Below are 19,598 nucleotides of genomic sequence, written 5' to 3' on the forward strand. Positions count from 1 at the left end.
TGGGCTTTTAGCCCAACACCGAATGTGGAGGAGGACGAGTCCCTTGGACTCGTATGCGATGGTCGTGCATAAAACAAAGAAAGGGATTAGTATATAATCAGTGAATAAGATTAAATACATAAATATAAACTCAAGACAGCTCAGTCGGTGATGTATATCCTGTGTATATTCAAATATACTTCGCACATACATTCATGTACATGATTCTACTACAGCCCACTTACAGTATATAAGCAAACGGCTCCTAGACATGGCAGCAATAAACACTTACAATGTTTTAAGGTTCGATATCCCTTTTTAAGCCAAAACCCTATATGCTCATCTAAGCTCCAATTGAATACGGGATATATGTCTATATGATGCTAACCATAGAAATAGAGTAAACACATATTTCACACATAGGCAACCATCTGATCTAAAGGTGCTTTTGCCAGCATGTACGGAAGGGAATAAGCATATCCTATATGAAAGAAAGATACACCACGAAGCATTTAAACGCAGAATGCATTTCAAGAAAAGGAAAAAAATATTCACAGGTTTGTATGATGCACGGAAGGTAATCGATGTGCCAGAAATGAAAGAGACAGATTCAAATACATCAAAGAGTGAACATTTTAGGATGCAACTAACATTCTTGACACTTAATCAATCCATGTTGAACCTTAAGGCACCTATACCAACCTTAACATATTACTTCCGGGCTCTATGCGTGTAATCCCTTGCAGTTGACTAACAGAAAGATGTGTATACTCGACACACTCATTAAATATACGGCATAAGGATCATGCACTTTTTATGTGCAAATTACAAGACAGCATGCAACACTTTTAGACAAGTTACAGATGTAACACCTCGTATCTTTAACCTAAGCTTTGACCATGATCCTACACTTAGAGAAGTATATAAAGGATGTGAAAATTGGAATTTCCCTGTTCAGTTGTAAGATGGGGGTTTACGCCCATGAACAAGGATCGTATTTCGTTTACGGTCGTAAATCAAGTCGTAAACCGTTACCAAGGATTTCTGAACATTCTGGAATTTGACATTTGGATGTTACATTGTTAAATACGGATCGTATTTCAGTATACGGCCCGTATTTCAAAATGTAAACTGGTATCAAGGATTTCTGAGCATTCTGGAATTTGACATTTTGATGTTTCATTGTTAAATACGGACCGTATTTCAAAACGTATCTGGAATTTGGAAACCTTCCTTGATAAAAGTTGTAGAGCTTTGAAATACCTTTCCAACGGTATATTATGGGGGTCAAACGGACATCTGTGCAAAGAGTTATGGCCATTTTAATCGAAGAGACGCCTCTTAGTCCTTTCGAATACTTTGACCGTATTTCAAAATATCCCGCATCATGGCCGGACGTAAATGGCAATTTTCCGTAACAGTATATATTCGTCCATATCGCTCAAATCATTATTTTTCATTCCTTCAAGCCCTAGAACGACCTCCTACCCTCTCCCATCATCAAGAACACCAAGGTAAGCCTACTCTAATTATTCCAACTCAATTCTAACATATACTATAATGATCTAAATAAGAAATCATCATTCCTAAAACTAGGGTTTTCAAGAAAACCCATCTCAAGGTTCAAGAATTCAAGATTTTGGAAATCCTCTCCAAAGCTCAAGTCTTTAATTCAAGTTTTGGAGCGACTAAGGTATGTAGAACTTCCATCCACATGTGGGAATCTCTACATTCTTCCCCATGCTCCGTTTCTTGATATCCATGAAGTTCAAACCCTAGGGCATTAAACCCAACATATTGGTAGCCCGTATTTATGTATTTATATACATGAATTTTGTATCTATATTCGTTATTGTATTCCTAATCTTCCATTACGATTATTAGGAACCCTAGCTTAATCCATGAATCATGAATTCTTCCTCATGTGTTCTCATTATGTTTATATGAAATTTTATGATTTTATGTAGCAAGATACAAGCATGTTTTCAAGTCAATTATATACATAATTATGAACTATTGTTATTACTCATGAATCAAGAACATGTTTGCAAGACTACGACAAGTTATTTCTTGAAACCATGTTACAAGTTATTTCATGAAATTATGATTACAAGTTATTTCACGAAAATCATGGGCTTCTTCGCCAACTATATCATGTTCATGTTTTTAGGATCGCTTAGTTAACCGAGAAGGCTCAGATAGCTTGAAACTACGTCGCCACCGTAGGATAAGGGTTGTCGCAAGAGGCAACACCTTCATTATGCAAGTTGATCCTTACATGCTTATTATTACTTAAATCTCATACCTAGGCAAGGCGTGAGTGTTCCGTCCGGGTAGACGCAAGTACCGGAACATCATGTTGTCGTTATACTATAGCATTCCCCCACGTTACAAGCAGTTTTATATACATGTATTTCCATTGATTTACCGTTTTCGAGACTTTTACTCGTGTTTCATATCATGTTCTCTATTAGTTACATTCGCCGCTCATGTCCTATACCTATGTTGTGCCATGTTCTTCATTTCAAGAAGTTTTACATACTAGTACTATTCACCATGTACTAACGTCCCTTTTGCCCGGGCCCGCACTACAAGGTGCGAACCGATTTTCAATACCCTCGCGACCCAGGATCACCTCGATTATCGCCTTATTGCGAGCCCCACTCCTCTCGGGGTTCAATGGAGTCCGTATTAGTATTCGCTTATGGTAGTCCAAGGCCATGTCCCGGTAGTTAGTATTCGACATGTTTTAGAGGTTTCATAGACGTATATCAGTCGCAGTAGCCGCTATGCTTTCATGTTTGCGACTATTACATTTTCATGAACTTTCATGCTATGAGATAATTTCAAGACTTTATTTCGCAAATTATATTTTCATGATTCATTTAAACTGCATCATATAGATTATATTGTTTGATGCCCATGTTGACAAGCAAGCCATGAGGTTCGCTCGGATACATGCAAGCAAGGCCCGAGTGCCGTGTTACGCCCAGGCCATGGTTCGGGGCGTGACAATAGAATTCAAGCATACAGCATCGGGTTAGTTTAAACACACACATCTAGTTAAACCCATCGTAGACATATACTTAACCCGCATAGAATCTCCACAAGCTAGTTTGGATTTAATTAAATCACAGACGAAACTAGAGTTGTAGGCAAATCGCTTAGCATACATAACTAATCGTTTCGGAAAGAAATTTACGACAAGACGATCCTAATTCGCATTGAAGATAACATGTACACGGCTAGGCAGTTATTGATTAGCAGATCCAACATTCGCACCAACAGCACAGTTGACTTAATCTAAACATGATTATTAAATTACTGAAATGTGGACTGGTCACATATATTAATTAAAAATGAATAAAGATCAAACAAAGAAGACAATCAGCCACAGGGGAAAAGGAAAAAAAAAAAAACAGAAATTTTTTTTTAGCCGTCACCCAACTCGAAATACACTACCAGATTCCAAAACTTACTTCGTTTTTAGGAAATTTAACTGTAATAAAGGTCTCACTTTATTTCTGTTGGCGGATAGCCATAAGGGAGTCGTTCGAACTCATTCTGTCGAGCTTCGGATCTGTTCGTTACGAGAGTAGATTCGCGACCCCTGTCCCCGTTCACCGCACCAACAAAAGGTCAGTACATCGTCTTTTATTTCGAATCTAAAATTTTTGTTGTAGTCATGTTCTGTTATGTGTGTGTTGAGACTGCTGGTTTTCTTTAGATTTTTATGTGTTAGATATCGTGAAAAAAAAGGAGTTAAAAGTCGGCTTACTGATTATTGACGATATTCGAATATAAGATATGGGTCTGTATTTAATAGCTTAATTTATGCAGTCAACGTCCTGTAGATTATGGTATTTGACCTGTTTGTGATTAAGTTATTTATCAACTTTATTACTTGGATCTCTTGTCGAATCCATGAGAACATGGTTATTATGTCGACGTGAGTTTGCATTTTATGTTCTTTCTTATACATTTGTTTTAGAATCTAGATTAACTAAGTTGAGGTTTTAAGCTTCCCCTGTCAATCTGTTCTCGAGTTTTAACGTGTCTTTTTGATGTGTCCAATTTGCCTAATGCTACTTCGGATAAATAACAAGGTAATCATGCTAATGGTCCATCGTAATATGAGGACATCATTTTTACAAATACGGTTAACTGAATCTTGCCTGAATATGATGTTCGAATTTGAAAGTATTTTGAGATCGTATTAGCAAACCTTGACATAAGTTTGGTCTCTTCTTTCACTTTCATTCTGAGAAGAATTCTATTTAAGGAATCAGAGCGAACCTGGGATGCTAATCTTTACTATTCTAAATATAGATGAAATTTTGTGTTCCAAAAGAGTGGTCTTATTGAATAACAGTTAGCACTAAATAGCTTTTCTTGTGCTTCACGTCATTATGACGTATGAGATAATTGTATGAGACAGTTTAGTACAATACTACTACTAGGTGATTCCCCCCCCCCCCCCCCCGCCCCCCTAGTTGTTTTAATTAGCTTCTGTCGATTGCTTGCTGTTTCGGTTCACATTTTAGTTAAATGTGGTATTAGGATGTTTTGGTGTCGTAGTCAGTAGATCAGCGTATCTATTCGTGATTTATTTGTTAATTAGCAAAGTAGGCGATAAGATGTTAGTTTATATGATGCGTTGGTTAAATGATCATGTTTAGCTTAAATGCTGTTGTTAAAAGTCGAGTAGGCTAGTTAAGAATCTGTGTTCGATTACTGCTGTTCACGTTCATGTTGGTGCACAACGCTGTCATGATGCTTTTAAATGTTTCATACAAGTTTAGTGATTATACAATGCCACAACTGCCTGAGATTAAGGCCTATAAGAGGTAAATCTAGTTTGATATAGGATATGTATGCGCGTACATGGTGATATCACATGGTCTTAGTAACATTTTATCTAGTTATTGTGGTTAGTAAATTTGCTAAATTGCGATGTATTTGGCCTTATTTGTGGATTACATACTAATCCTTTTTCCTTCATTTTTGTATGCATGGCCACCGCATACAAGTCCGAGGGACTCGTCACCTCCCGCATTCGGTATTGGGCAAAGCCCAACGAAATCTCTCTCGGGTCAGCCCCATCAGCCACCCGAAGCAATATATAAAAGTTGCTGGGTCGAAGCTCAACAAGCAATAGATCGTGGCAATATCTATAATGGGTTTAGCCCATTTAAATTTATTTGATCCTTATTTTGTGCCTTTAAATTATACAACTAGTACTTTGCTTGTTTGTTTTTCTTAACTAGGATAAACCTAGTGGGATTAAAGGGTTAGTTTTAGTACGATGGGTAGTTAATTTGAAAGAGAAACTAACGTTAACTTATTTGAGAATAATTGAATAATTGATTTTCAAAATAGCATGACTACATATTTTGAGTAAAAGAATCAAGATTCACTCCTACTATTTTATAAATTTAAAACGTTACATATTTTACACTAACGTTAACTTATTTGAGAAATAAAAAGGCAAACTAGTTCTATGGATAACTTCTTCACTTTAGCCTTTTTTTTAACACTCGAAATACATATTTGTTTAAAAACAACCTTTGCACGCTCTACGTTGAACTAATAGTCTTTCTATAAAGTCTTCGGATTTTTATTAAATAACTCTTTTAATTGGTTAGTTGGCATAACTTATTTTCTCCAAATATTTACAAAACATTATACATCCCGCACTTTTTTAGTTTACTTATAACTAAAGTCTTTTATGCAAAAAAATATTATCTTTTCTAAAAGCCTCATTTTAAAATAGCATACTTATATTTCCACTATAGCCTTGGCAACACTTACAAGATATTTTCTTACATATTATAAAATACTACATCTGCATTCTTAGCCTAGTTAAATTCGAGTTCGTTCGGTTAACCATTATTAATGGAATCTAGAGGATCCCTAATACCTTCCCTCTAGGTTATTTGAACCCGTACCTAGAATCTTTTTGGTTTCGTAGACTTTAAAAATAAAATCAACTTTAGATAATTACTTTAATTAACTTTAGGTGACCTAATTCCTCATAAATAATTAGGTGGCGACTCTTAACTTTAAATAACCCCGGAATTACCGGGATGTTATAAACCATTTTGACCCCGGTTGAAATAGGGTATAACATTGACAGTATCTTCTTATGATGTTTATGCATTAATTGATCCGGGCTCTACCCTGTCATATATTACTCCTTACATCGCTGGTCGTATCGGGATAAAACCCGAGCCAATCCAACCTTTTGAAGTATTCACTCCAGTTGGTTACCCAGTATTAGCCAGACAAGTGTATAGAAATTGTGTAATTGTGATGTGTGGCCGGCACACTGTCGCTGATTTGATTGAATTGGAAATGTTAGATTTTGATGTCATTACGGGCATGGACTGGTTAGCTTCTTGTTATGCAAATGTAGATTGTAGGGCCAAGGTAGTCCGGTTCCAATTTCCGGGAGAACCAGTTTTAGAGTGGAAGGGTAATACTGCATCTCCAAAGGGCAGGTTTATTTCTTACCTCAAGGCAAGGAAGATGATTGCCAAGGGCTATATTTATCATTTAGTTCGAGTTCATGATACGGAAGCAAAACCGCCGACTCTTCAACTGCTCCGTAGTAAACGAGTTTCCGGATGTATTTCCGGACGAGCTTCCGTGTCTTCCACCGTAACGGGAGATTGAATTCACTATCGATGTATTCTTGACGGATGCCGAGCAATATCTATCCCTCCCTACGTAATGGCTCTGCCAGAGACTGAAAGAATTAAAAGCACGCTTAAAAGATTTACTCGAGAAGGGATTTATCGTGCCGCTCATCACCATGGGGAGCACCTGTTTGATTCGTCAGGAAGAAAGATGGATCCCTGCGGATGTGTATTGATTATAGGCAGCTGAACAGGGTGACAATAAAGAATAAATATCCACTTTCGAGGATTAACGATTTATTCGATCAATTGCAAGGAGCTAAGTGGTTTTCCAAGACAGATTTGAGGTTAGGATACCATCAAGTGAGAGTCAAAGAAAAAGATATTCCGAAGACGGCTTTTAGAACTAGATATGGTCATTATGAATTTCGGGTGATGTCGTTTGGCTTGACCAACGCTCCAGCAGTGTTCATGAACCTGATGAATGATGTGTTTAGGCTATTCCTGGATTTATTTATAATTGTATTCATCGATGATATCCTGGTATACTCTAAATCAGAGGGAGAGCATGCGGAACATTTTGCATCGTCCTTGGAATTCTTCGAGCTCCCAAATTATATGCTAAATTTTCAAAATGTGAATTCCGGTTGAACTCCGTAATTTTCTAGGCCACATCATCTCGGCCGATGGTATTCTGTGTCGACACCCAAAAAGATCGAGGCTGGAAGACTTGGCCAAGGCCTACAACACCACGTGTTCGTAACTTTCGGGATTGGCAGTGGTATTACAGGAGATTTGTGGAAGGGTTTCCTCATTTCAAAGACTGCGTTACGAAGCTAACACGTAAAGTCGCTAAATTTTCGGTGGATAGATGCTTGTGAGCGGAGCTTTCAGGAGCTGAAAGATAGGTTGACTTCAGCCCTGGCCGACACTTCCGGAAGAGATCGAATGTTATGTGGTGTATTGTGATGCCTCCGGTGTCGGGTTAGGCTGTGTATTAATGCAAAGATGGCAAGGTCATTGCCTATGCTTCTAGGCAGTTACGAAAGCATGAGAAGAATTATCCGACCCACAACCTTGAATTAGCTGTGGTCATTCACGCTCTAAAGATATGGAGGCACTATTTGTACGGTGTCCATGTGGACATCTACACAGATTACAAAAGCCTTCAATATTTTGAAGCAAAAGGAATTGAATCTGCGTCAGAGGCGATGGTTAGAGTTATTAAAGGACTATGATGTAAATATTCTATACCATCCTGGTAAAGCAAATGTGGTGGCTGACGCTCTCAGCCGTAAGTCCATGGGTAGTCGAAGTGATGTTCCACCGGAAATGAAGGAATTAGCTCGAGAACTCCACCAATTAGCTAACTTAGGAGTTCGCTTAATGGATTCGGGCAACACAGGAGTTAATGTGCTTAACCCAGCTGTTTCGTCCCTAGACACGGAAGTAAAAAGGCGTCAATATGAAGATCCCAAATTGAGGTATTATAGGGATGCACTTTCCCAAAAAGAGAAGTCACCATTTGAGATCTTTGCAGATGGGATTCTCAAGTACCGAAACAGGTTATGTGTTCCGGATGTTGCGGGACTGCGTCGTCAGATTCTGGAAGAAGCTCATTACTCCCGTTATTCCGTTCATCCGGGAGCGACGAAGATGTACCATGATCTCAAGCTAATGTATTGGTGGGAAGGAATGAAGAGAGATATAGCCAAGTTTGTAGCTCAATGTCCAAACTGTCAACAGGTAAAAATTAAGCACCAAAAACCAGCAGGGCTATTGCAAGAAATAGAAATTCCAACCTGGAAATGGGAGGCGATCAATACGGATTTTGTTGTTGGATTACCTCGTTCTCGGCATAAATATGACTCCATTTGGGTGATATTGACAGGCTCACGAAAGCAGCACATTTTCTACCGGTCAGATCTACATATGCAGCAGAGGACTATGCTAGATTGTATCTCAAAGAGATAGTGCGGCTTCATGGTATTCCTACATCTATTATTACTGACAGAGGGGCACAAATCACAGCTAAATTCTGGAAATCCTTTTAAGAAGGATTGGGCACTCAAGTAAAATTCAGCACGGCATTCCACCCGCAGACTGATGGACAAGCTGAACGCACTATTCAAACCTGTAAGACATGTTGCGGAGCTTGTGCATTGGACTTCGGTGGTAATCGAGGATCATTTGCCACTTATTGAATTTGCATATAACAACGCTTATGATGCCAGTATTCACATGGCCCCTTATGAAGCCTTATATGAGAGGAAGAGTAGGTCGCCTATCGGATGGTTTGAAGTGGGAGAAACACAATTAATAGGCCCAGAATTGATCCAGCAAGCGGTCGAGAAGATTAAGCTTATCCGAGAACGATTGGTAACAGCTCAAAGCTGTCAAAAGTCTTATGCGGACAATCGTCATAGGAATTTGGAATTTCAGGTCAATGACGGGGTATTTTTGAAAGTATCGCCAATGAAGGGGATAATGAGGTTTGGTAAGAAGGGTAAGCTTAGTCCTCGATACATCGGGCCCTACAAGATCGTACGCAGAGTGGGCTAAGTAGCTTGAGTTGGACTTACCCCCGCAGCCGAACACAACCATCCGAACCTTCCATGTATCGATGCTTCGTAAGTGTGTTGGAGATCCGACCAAAATAGTACCCGCAAGCGAAATTCAAGTCATTGAGAAATTAGCTTATGAAGAAGTTCCTGTGGCCATACTGGATAGACAAGTGCAAAAGCTTAGAAACAAAGAGGTAGCCTCAGTTAAAGTTTTATGGAGGGATGATAACAGAGAGGAGCTGACATGGGAAGCAGAAGAAGCTATGAAGTTTAAATATCCGCATCTATTTCCACCCCCAGAGGAGACTCGAAATGAAACATCAATGCTCCTGTGAAATGTTTTACTTTATTACTCGGGTCGTGTGTGGCCATATTTCCTATTGTTGATGTTGTAGCCTCCGTGCGGCGATGTTATTTTGGGTTGCTGTGACAGGATGGTAGTGCCAAATTACAGGGGAAACTCTGGCAAAATTTTCGTAGAAATCCCAAGAATTTAACATTCGAGGACGAATGTTCTTAAGGGGGGGAGAATGTTACACCTAGAAAATTTTCCGTTAGTGTACAGTGAATAGACTAACAAAGGGTATGATGTATACGATGTTTTGATAAGTAAGGGATAGTCTGTAATGGTCCTAATTAAGATTTCTAAAGACATTCGAGGCAAGAGAGGAGAGTTGCTAAGGAAAGCGAGTTATAAGTTGTGTGTCGGGCAAGAATTACGCGTATCGAGTTAATGACGTTTTAATGATGCTTTGGGAAAGAGTTATAACGTCCCTTAGATTGATGTCGAAGTGTTAGACAAGTGTTAAGAATGTTCCAAAAGGATTGGAGATTAAACGAAACGACGGAAGATGACTTTGGAAAAATTGTGAGTTGCACAACCACTTCCACGGACCGTGTAACTTTGTACGAACTGTGGAAGGGTCCGTGAAACTCCCAGCAGAGTTGGTGGCTGGCTGGTGGTGAATCACGACCAGATCCACGGACCGTACAATGTTCCACGGACCGTGAAAACGTCCGTGGAAGTCCTATCGGGCTGGATAGGTTGTAAGTATAAATACATGTTCCCACTTTCATTTTCTCATTCTTTCCACCTCTCCACTTCTCTCCAAACTTCTAGACTACTCCATACACCTTTTCAACATAAAAATCAAGGGAAACCAAGATCAAACACTAATAATTGAGAGGAATCAAGCATATGGAAGCTTGCTAGGGTTATGGGAGTTAGAAATTCCTTTGGAATTAAAGCAAGGGTTTTCTCCAAGTGAAACCACTCCAACCAAAGCCCTTTCCTACATATTCCAAGGTGAGTTTTATGATCATTTCATGTTGTTAAGAGTATTGTATGGTTAAGAAACTTGAATTATAGAGGAGGATAGAAAGTGGGGGTTCAAATGTAGGCATAGTGTCATTGTTAAGCCATGGTTCGAAATAAATCATTGATAGGGATGTGTTATGATTATAAATAGATCATAAATGGTATGTAGAACATGGAATGATTAGTATATCAAGAAGAAACATGATAGTGGACTAAGATCATGATTTTGGGGAATTGAGGGGAAATCGTGAAATGTGAATAATATAGACGATTATGATGGCTACTTACGATATCGTGATTGTTGTTATGAACGTTTGGGAGTTGGTTTAGAATATGGGAAAAGTCGTATAAACAAACGAAATGCTGCCCAATTTTCCCTAGCTTTAGTAAGCACGTTCTTATAATTATTTAGCTAACGTCGATACAAATCCTCTTGAAGGTAGAACGTGTGCATTAAGGAAAGGCGAGCAAGTGATAGAATTAAACGATAAAGGTATGTAAGGCTATCCCTTTTTCTTTCAAAGGCATGATCCCTATGTTTTGATTCCATATACGACATCCATAATTTTTTTTTTACTCCTAAAAATGTCAGAAGTCCTCAGTTTCTAAAGAATCTTACGATGACTCCAATCCTAGAGATTTTCAAGTTTAAGTTTCCAGATGATTTCATGACGTGACTGAGCGAGCTATAAAGCTTATGGCCTCAGCTTATGTCTAAGTGAGCTATATAACATATGGCCTCAGTTTATGTCATGGACCATTCAAGGTAAGACCTAACGGTGATGATGATGCCATAATGCACTCGAAGGCTTACAACCTTACGTCACTCCGATAAAGCACACCTTTATTTGGGCTCTCATGCATGCTACGTATATTATATGTATATATGATATGTATATGTATATAGGGGATATGGGGAAAGGTGAGGCGCTATAGACGCATAGCCACCTGATCAGCTGGTATCTTATGATATCATCCCGGACGCGGGCTATATGGGTAATGGATCGGGCCGTTCGTTCCGCGGCAATATATATTGATATATGATGATATATGGATCGGGCGCACGTTCCATGACAATACGTGACATGATGATATTTCACAGTATGCATGCATGACTCCGCCTTAGAGAAACAGCGATCACCAAGTTATCTCCTTATCCTTATTTTATCTTTTTTGTTCCCTTGATCATTTGTGATGCATACCTTACATACTCGGTACATTGCTCGTGCCGACATCCTTTTTTCTTTTTGGATGCCGTGCTCGTGCCCCGCGAGTAGAACGGGGGGACGACCCCGGCCTTTCCCAGGCCGGACGACAGCTTGTGCAGAGCACTTTCATAGACCGGAGGTGCCGATCTTGACATATTCTTTTATGTATATATTAGGATATGGTGGGGTCCTGTCCCATCTTCATGACTTTAAAGTTTTAGTTAGAGGCTCGTAGATACTCATGTATGGGTAGTGGATGTTATATGACCCTCATTGTATATTCTGTATATTATTCTTTTACTGCCATGAGGGCTTGTATATATAGATGTGTGCGTATGCGCTTTATGGAGTTTGCATGTGTACAGGTTAAGATGATAGTAATATGATATGTGGTGCTCGATAGTCGGCTCCGGGTGCCCGTCATGGCCCACTAGGCTGGTCGTGACAATAAGTCTCATGATACTCACACATCACGTTGGGGTCCCATTGACCTGGGTCAGATCTTAATGGCCTTGGCCACCTAGCTTTTGTGATACGCCCGATAGCCGAAACAAGGTCCGAGGTGTTGATGTTAAAGTTGTATTCCGATAACCTCAGTGCGTTTTTATTGCTAGCTGAACTGCCGGTGTCACTTCTAAATGACAAGCCTCGACTGTTTGACGGACGGTCAACTCGTTTATCGCCCCTACTAGAGAAGTGATTGAGGCCGCTTCTCGTTTTATTCGACCTGAAGCTAGGCTTCTCTGATTGAGAATATGGTTGGTACCTTTCCCTCGATGGTCTAGCTTCCGGATCATAATTTTTTCTCGATCTCTTAGAATTTTTGCTCATATTTATTGGGCTCGGGGGAAGTTCGAGCTGATCATCCTCTACCCGAATCTTAGATTCGTACCTGTTATGGACATCTACCCAGGTTACAGCCTCGTAATCCAACAAGTTCTCCTTCAATTTGAATGAGGCGGTCGAGCTTTGGGGTTTGAGTCCCTTTGTGAAAGCTTGCGCTGCCCATTCCTCCGGAATTGGGGGCAGTTCCATCCGCTCCCTTTGGAAGCAGTTTACAAACTCAAGTAGTAATTCTTCATCTCTTTGGGCGATTCTAAAGATAGCCGTCTTTCTGGCCTGTACCTTTTTAGCTCCAGCATGAGCTTTGATAAACGCATCAGCGAGCATTTCGAAAGAAGTGATAGAATGCTCGGACAGGTGGTCATACCAAGTTAACGCCCCTTTTGAGAGTGTTTCTCCGAACTTTTTCAACAACACCGACTCAATTTCATCTTCTTCGGCATCGTTGCCTTTTATGGCACACACACACACACACACACACACACACACACACACACACACACACACACACACACACACACACACACACACACACACACACACACACACACACACACACACACACACACACACACACACACACACACGCTCTTCGGGATCAGCTTCGAAGCTGCACTCGGAGGGAAAGGCCTTTGAATGTCTCTCTTTGAATCCGGCCCTTTCAAAATCGGTGGAGCCCCGGGGATCTGATCCACCCGAGAATTATATGTTTCCACTCTCTTCTCCATCGAATCAACCTGTTTTGCCAAGGTCTCGAGCATCTTCAAAACCTCGATAAACTAATCGGCTCTTGATCCGTCGCTCTTGACTATCTGTGCTTCCTCTCGCCTTGGTTCAGTAACCTCTTTTTGCCTTGCCGTAACTACCTTGTCGTCTTTGCTCTGAAGCTGAGTTATGGCAACCCCCTGTTCGACTATGGCGTTCCTTTGTTCCTGCAACATTTCAAATATTAAACGTAAGTTAATCTCATCCAGCATATCCGGTGTTTTTCGCCCTTGAACCCGAGACAAAGTAATTGAGTTATGAGTATTCAAAGGATCAGTGGCCGGAAGGGCGGCGTAAGCATTCTCCGATTGACGGTATCTGCCCCCCCCCCCCCCGCCGAGGCCTTCTCGAGTTGATACCATTTGGGTCGGTAGGTGAATTCGCAAGTGGGTTTTGTAACCGCCGTTGTTCTCGTTCTCGCACTATCTCGTTGTTGTTCACATGACCGGGGACCGTCGCTTGCCATTTCGTACGTTTTTACGATCTGCACAATTCTTCAAATAGCAAGTGAAAAAAGAAGTAGCAAAGATTAAAATACCACTATTATCCTGTGCCCCACGGTGGGCGCCAAACTATTTCCCCCGAAATACGGGTAACAATTAGATTTGTAAGTGGTGAATAGAATATGTGGATGAATTTAATCTTTTGGTTAATATGGAATTTTGGTGGGTATATATATCTTTATGTGTATATCTATGAATATGATATAACGTGAGCTATGGTAGATTTTGTAAGATAATAATAATCATGAACTGAAAAGGACAAGCTAATCGACGTATAGAATGAGCTCAATTTAGTGGAACTTCTGTGGGACCAAAATATATGGAAATCTTTATAACATTTGTTGATTACAGTGTTGTGGAACGAGAAAAAAGCCAACCCCCAAAAGGAAAGGGTTTCCCTCTATTTATAGGTAATCCTTTATGGGCCCTCTAGTACAATGCTAAAAAGCCTTTCTAAAAACCCTAAAATGGATAAGGCCCAGCCGTACGGTCTGACACCCGTACTGATATCAGTGCAAATGGTGGAACGGTTTGGCGACGCGTGGCAGTACCATAACTGATTGTCCGGACCGAAAACCGGATAAGCTTATTTGGGGTCGGATCTGCTGTGTCCGGTAAACACCCTCGATGTTGAGGCAAGGTTGATCGTGCTCGTGCCCCTTCGGCCTATCTCTTACTCTGTTCATATCGGACACAAATTGGTCCGGTTTTTACCGTATACAAATTGCTCAATGGAAAATTGTTCCAATTGGTCCTGCGGTCAATGACCCCGTGAATGAAGATGATGGGAATATGGACCTCATCAATTGGCTAGGAAAGAAAGATGAGCATTAAACTGTATTTGTCTCCTTTGGAAGTGAGTATTTCTTGACTATGGAAGACATGGAAAAGATAGCTTACGGATTGGAATTTAGCAACGTTAATTTCATATGGGTTGTAAGGTTTTCAAAGGGGCAAAAAGTCAAGCTTGAAGAAGCACTACCACAAGGTGTTCTTGAAAGGATTGGAGACAGGGAAAGGCTAGTGGATGGATGGGCATCACAGCCAAGAATTCTCAACCATCCAAGTACGGGAGGATTTGTAATTCATTGTGGTTGGAATTCTATAACGGAAAGTATAAATTTTGATGTGCAAATCATAGCCATGCCCATGCACCTTGATCAACCAATCAATGCTAGGTGTATGGTAGAAATTGGAGTAGCTGTGGAGATTGCTAGAGATGATAAAGGGAAGGTTCACAGAGAAGAGATGGCATATGTTATCAGAAGTGTAATTTGTGAGAAGACGGGAAATTTTAAGAGAAAAACTTGAGGACACTAGTGAGAATTTGAAGTCCATAAGCGGAGAAGAGATGGATGCAACCGTTCAAGAGCTAATACAACTTCGCAAGAATAGCAAGTGCATTAAATCTTCTATTTAGTGTCTACGAATCTCTATCTTTATATAAACACAAAGCTAGAGATGACTTGGCACCTTTCATTGGCCAAGAAATTATTTATCCTTTTTTATTTTTTTCTTTTTCCTTTATTTTTCTATTTTTTTTTTATTGTGTGAAACTGTGCATCCGTTACTTAATTTATGTGAATAGTTGTAACTCTTTCATACTCTTATAATGATCACATCATTTTAATGACTTAAGTTATACATATTAATAGTATAATAATTTTTTTAACCTATTATAGCATGTTAGTTACCATAATTTTAGATTATAAATTAATTATGCATTACATAAAGTTATTGATTGCTACCTTTTTAGATGATTGTATAAATATTTTTTATACCATCAATTAATACATAAAACGTAAGCTTTTGTTATAATATATTGTTAGCGGGAATGAATGTTTATGCCGGAGTTACTTTCTATTAAAACCATAATAGATTAGGTAAAAATATTACTAATAATTATCTTGGGTACGTAGCCGTAAGAAAATTAGAAGGGAATATGCGACATGTTATTAATGGAGACAACAAAGATGTACAGAGATTAACATCCATCTTTCTGAACTTTACTGAATTATACCACAATTGGACTTTATTTATTTATATTGCAACAGTTCAGACATATAAATCAGAAATTTGATGTCAATGAAATACTTGCATTGTATTTTACAGAACTTTTAGACATCGCACTCTGCTTGGCTTTAAGCGTTCCTAGAGCAGAGATTGGCAAGTCATGCTCATCTATGACATAGGTGTAATTTCGATCATAGTACCAATCAGCAAATGCCTTTGTTAGAGTCTGCATATATAAAAAAGTTCCTCAATTTAATAGCATGATAGAACAACTTTTTTTCTGAAATATTTTGTTTTAAAAGATCATGGAATAAAATGTTCGACAAAATAGTATAGTTGCAAGAAGTTAACAAATACAATTCCAAGAATAAATTAAATAATCTCATACGTACCAAGTTGTTAATCGTGGTGACATTTGCAGGAGACCACCAAAATTGGTTCTGGCTATGATGATTGAATGAGTCAATGAAAACTCCCTTCAATTTAGGATTATCTGCTTTGGGCAAAGCAGCTAAAAATTCCGACCTAAACTCTGAAATATCAAATCAAGAAGTGTTAGACTTTACATCATCGCATAATTGAGAGAAAAAAAAAAAAAAAAAAAAAAAAAAAAACTAAAATTATCCCTGTTAGGTCATCTTTACTAACCTCTGAAGGTTTTGTTCTCACTGGCAGTGCAATTTCCACTTTCAATGCAACCATTAACATGATTGGCTATAGTAGTGTTTATCTGCAAAACGGTTCATGTAGAAAATAGACATTTTAAGTATGCTCCCAGTATATAGCAAAACATAAAGCAAATCCATTATCAAATTACAACCCTTATATACGTGTCGATTTTTGTACGACAAAATCTTTGGTAATCACGAAATATAGGTCTACAGTAGTGGCCTAAGTGTGGCCGGTTATATTAAACATTTTTCACATAAAAATTATGTGTGTATACTGGTTATATATTAAATCTTGAATACTCTAATTGAATTTTTAAGTTTGCCAGTACTGACCAAAGTAATTAAGTAGGAGTATAACAATTGATGAATATCTAATTAACTACCTGAAATTTATCATATGCTGAATTGGCAATGAAAAGTGGTGTCTTGATATCTTGTTGAATGTTCTCTGGGAACAAGCACTGCATGCAGTGAATCGGAAGATTTTTATATATGGTCATTAGTTTACTGGCACAAAAAAAAAAAAAAAAAAAAAAAAAACTCAACACAACAATTGCTATCAATCAGTAGTTGTATGTACCAATTCTGGACTCATTTTTGAAGTGCATGATTTAGGTAACGTTTTGGCCGCTCCCTGCAGTAGCTCAGATGAATAGCAACTTATATTAAATTAAAAGTCAAACAAAGAGAAAAAAATAATTTAGGTGATAGAATTTTACATGTAAAGTAACAAGTGATGTATAAATATCTGTAAAAGCTTTTGCATGATGAGGATCCTTCCTGTAATCGGAAAGAGAGAGAGGTCCAACGTTAAATTGCAATTCTAAATATAGGAATATATCATTTCTTAAAACATTCATGCATAAATCATAAATGTAGTCTTAAAAATCTTACACACGGATAAAATAACCAGAATCAGCCATGCATTTCACTCTAGGAGTATTTGGCAATAATTGACGAAAGCGATCGCAGTATAACATTGTTGGATATGCTCCCGCAGAACTTCCGGTAAGAAGGGCCTGCAATAATTAACTTCTAACTAGTATATAGTATGTGTCAATTAATATGTATGAGATTAATAGTGAAGAATCATGTGCGCGATTTTTTTTTTTTATTTTTTTTATTTTTTTTTTGCATTTCATATCCAGAACTTACTGAGCTGATTAATCTGAAATTTTACCGAATAAGTCCATTAAGAGGTACAAACAAAGAAGCGTTCAATTTTAATGGATGGCTTGGTGAAATTTTTCTATAAATTCGTGTTAAACCTAAACCTGTATACTACATGGATTCAATCTATATACATGTTAGTGTAACCTAACGAACTGTATGAGATGTTACTTGTATTTAATTTCTACTTTCCTAACTTAATGTTCGTGAATATTAAGAACATTATATGAATCTCAACCATTTCTCCTATAGCACCTCTTTTGCACTTTTATTTTACCCAAAAAACCGTTATTAGTATTATTTGCAGACATCCTCCTCCTCCACTTTATTTTTCTCATTTCTCATATACATAAATTATTTAAGCGATAATTAACATTTACTTACATTCTTCGCATTCTTTAATCCTTTTGCTAGCAGATCCTCTAATACTGCCTCAAAAATTCTTGCACCTCTGAAGTGAAGATTGGTAGCCTAAGAAAAAGGAAAAAGGAAAAAGGTAAATGTGATAAAACACTTTCATGTTATAATGATAAATACTATGTCTCAGTACCTCAAATAACTTCGAAATTAAATTTCCATGTTCTACTAAAATACATCGAAAAAAGATGATAGAAAACATAAGGAAGGCTAGTTTCTTTTCTAGTAAGTATTATTTCAGCTGAGAAATATATCTATTATTTGAAATTATAGCTTAATTAAAATTAAAGAACGTACAGGATCAACGTGTTCGGCATCTCCGGTGAATGCTCCACCATCACAGTATCTAACAAATACTTTGTTCCAATTGTAGAACTCTGCATATTTTACATTAATTAACCATTACATTTGACATGTTGAACTATAATAGAATAATAATGCACCGCAGATTGAGATCTTATTATATTAGTTTATTCCAAGAGAACCTGAATTTGAACTCTGATTCTTGCTAAAAATTCCTGTAAACCACCATGAACCCATATATTTTGATGAACCAAAATCGGCTTTGGAACGTTCCAGACAATCTTTGACGCTTGAGCACCATGCTCCTCCCTAATAAGAACAATGTGAGAATTCCAAAGATCTGAAAAAAAAGAAAAATTGAAACAGCACTATATCTAGGTAAAAATGTACTATAGTCGTACTCCTAGCTCTGGATACAGTTCATATTCCGAGGGTCAAACTTCTTTATTTTGACCGTGAAGTCGGACATATAATCTTAAGTTTTTTTAAAAATAATTTAGATTTTTAAAACTACATAAAAAGTACTATATGTCACAGATTTAAAATATTTAAAGGGCATATGAATAAATCACGGTAAAATAATTCTTTGCTTGACTCTCGAATATGAACTGTATCACATAAATTAGGACAAAGAGAGTATATGCTTACCGAAAGTTGAACAATCCAGTTTCCGGCTCCTCCTCCAAATCCTGGTTCTAAATGATATGCTGGAGGTGATCCATCCAAGCATACTGCCACATTAAAAAAACGTTATTAACAGAACTATATCTACAATTAATTCAAATTTTCTAAATTAATTAATAAGTAAAGGAAATTAACCTGCTCCTTTTGACACAGCATTCTGAACGATTGTTTTTGAGACATGATATGCCTCATCTGATGTTACATTTTCTTTTGCACGTGACTCAGTGTTGATAATGGCCAATGAACAAATAAGTAAACATAAAAGAACTTGAGGATATGTTTTAGCCATCATCATCCTGTAAGACATAAAACAACAAAGGGAAATGAGAAATTGATGGTATCATGGATATATGAGTACATCGCATGTTTGAGAAGAAAAAAAGAAATATTCCACACGTACTTTTAAATATATTTGTTGCAAAAGACTTAATTTGTTTTCCCCAACTAATAAATTTGAGCTATAAATAACATTCTTAGAGATTGCCGATGGTTGAAGTTAGTATCGGAAAAGTAGGCAGGCCA

General features: G+C 38.0%; 1 protein-coding gene and 1 pseudogene across 1 annotated transcript; one reads left to right on the forward strand and one right to left on the reverse strand.

Annotated features, from left to right (window-relative positions):
• Positions 1 to 15,607, forward strand: part of LOC132051530 (beta-D-glucosyl crocetin beta-1,6-glucosyltransferase-like) — a 37,753-nt pseudogene extending 22,146 nt beyond the window's left edge.
• Positions 15,608 to 15,748: 141 nt separating this feature from the next.
• Positions 15,749 to 19,396, reverse strand: LOC132051529 (pectin acetylesterase 8-like). Its single transcript, XM_059442665.1, has 12 exons — positions 19,212 to 19,396; positions 19,041 to 19,123; positions 18,575 to 18,701; positions 18,387 to 18,466; positions 18,057 to 18,143; positions 17,397 to 17,521; positions 17,222 to 17,282; positions 17,083 to 17,136; positions 16,886 to 16,963; positions 16,480 to 16,561; positions 16,224 to 16,363; positions 15,749 to 16,057 (listed from the first exon to the last, which is right to left on the reverse strand). Exons 1-12 carry the CDS (start codon positions 19,381 to 19,383, stop codon positions 15,887 to 15,889), a joined length of 1,260 nt encoding a protein of 419 aa, XP_059298648.1. The 5' UTR covers positions 19,384 to 19,396; the 3' UTR covers positions 15,749 to 15,886.
• Between the last annotated feature and the right edge of the window lie 202 nt (positions 19,397 to 19,598).

Source organism: Lycium ferocissimum, chromosome 4, assembly GCF_029784015.1.
Source record: "Lycium ferocissimum isolate CSIRO_LF1 chromosome 4, AGI_CSIRO_Lferr_CH_V1, whole genome shotgun sequence".
Taxonomy (NCBI): Eukaryota; Viridiplantae; Streptophyta; class Magnoliopsida; order Solanales; family Solanaceae; genus Lycium; species Lycium ferocissimum.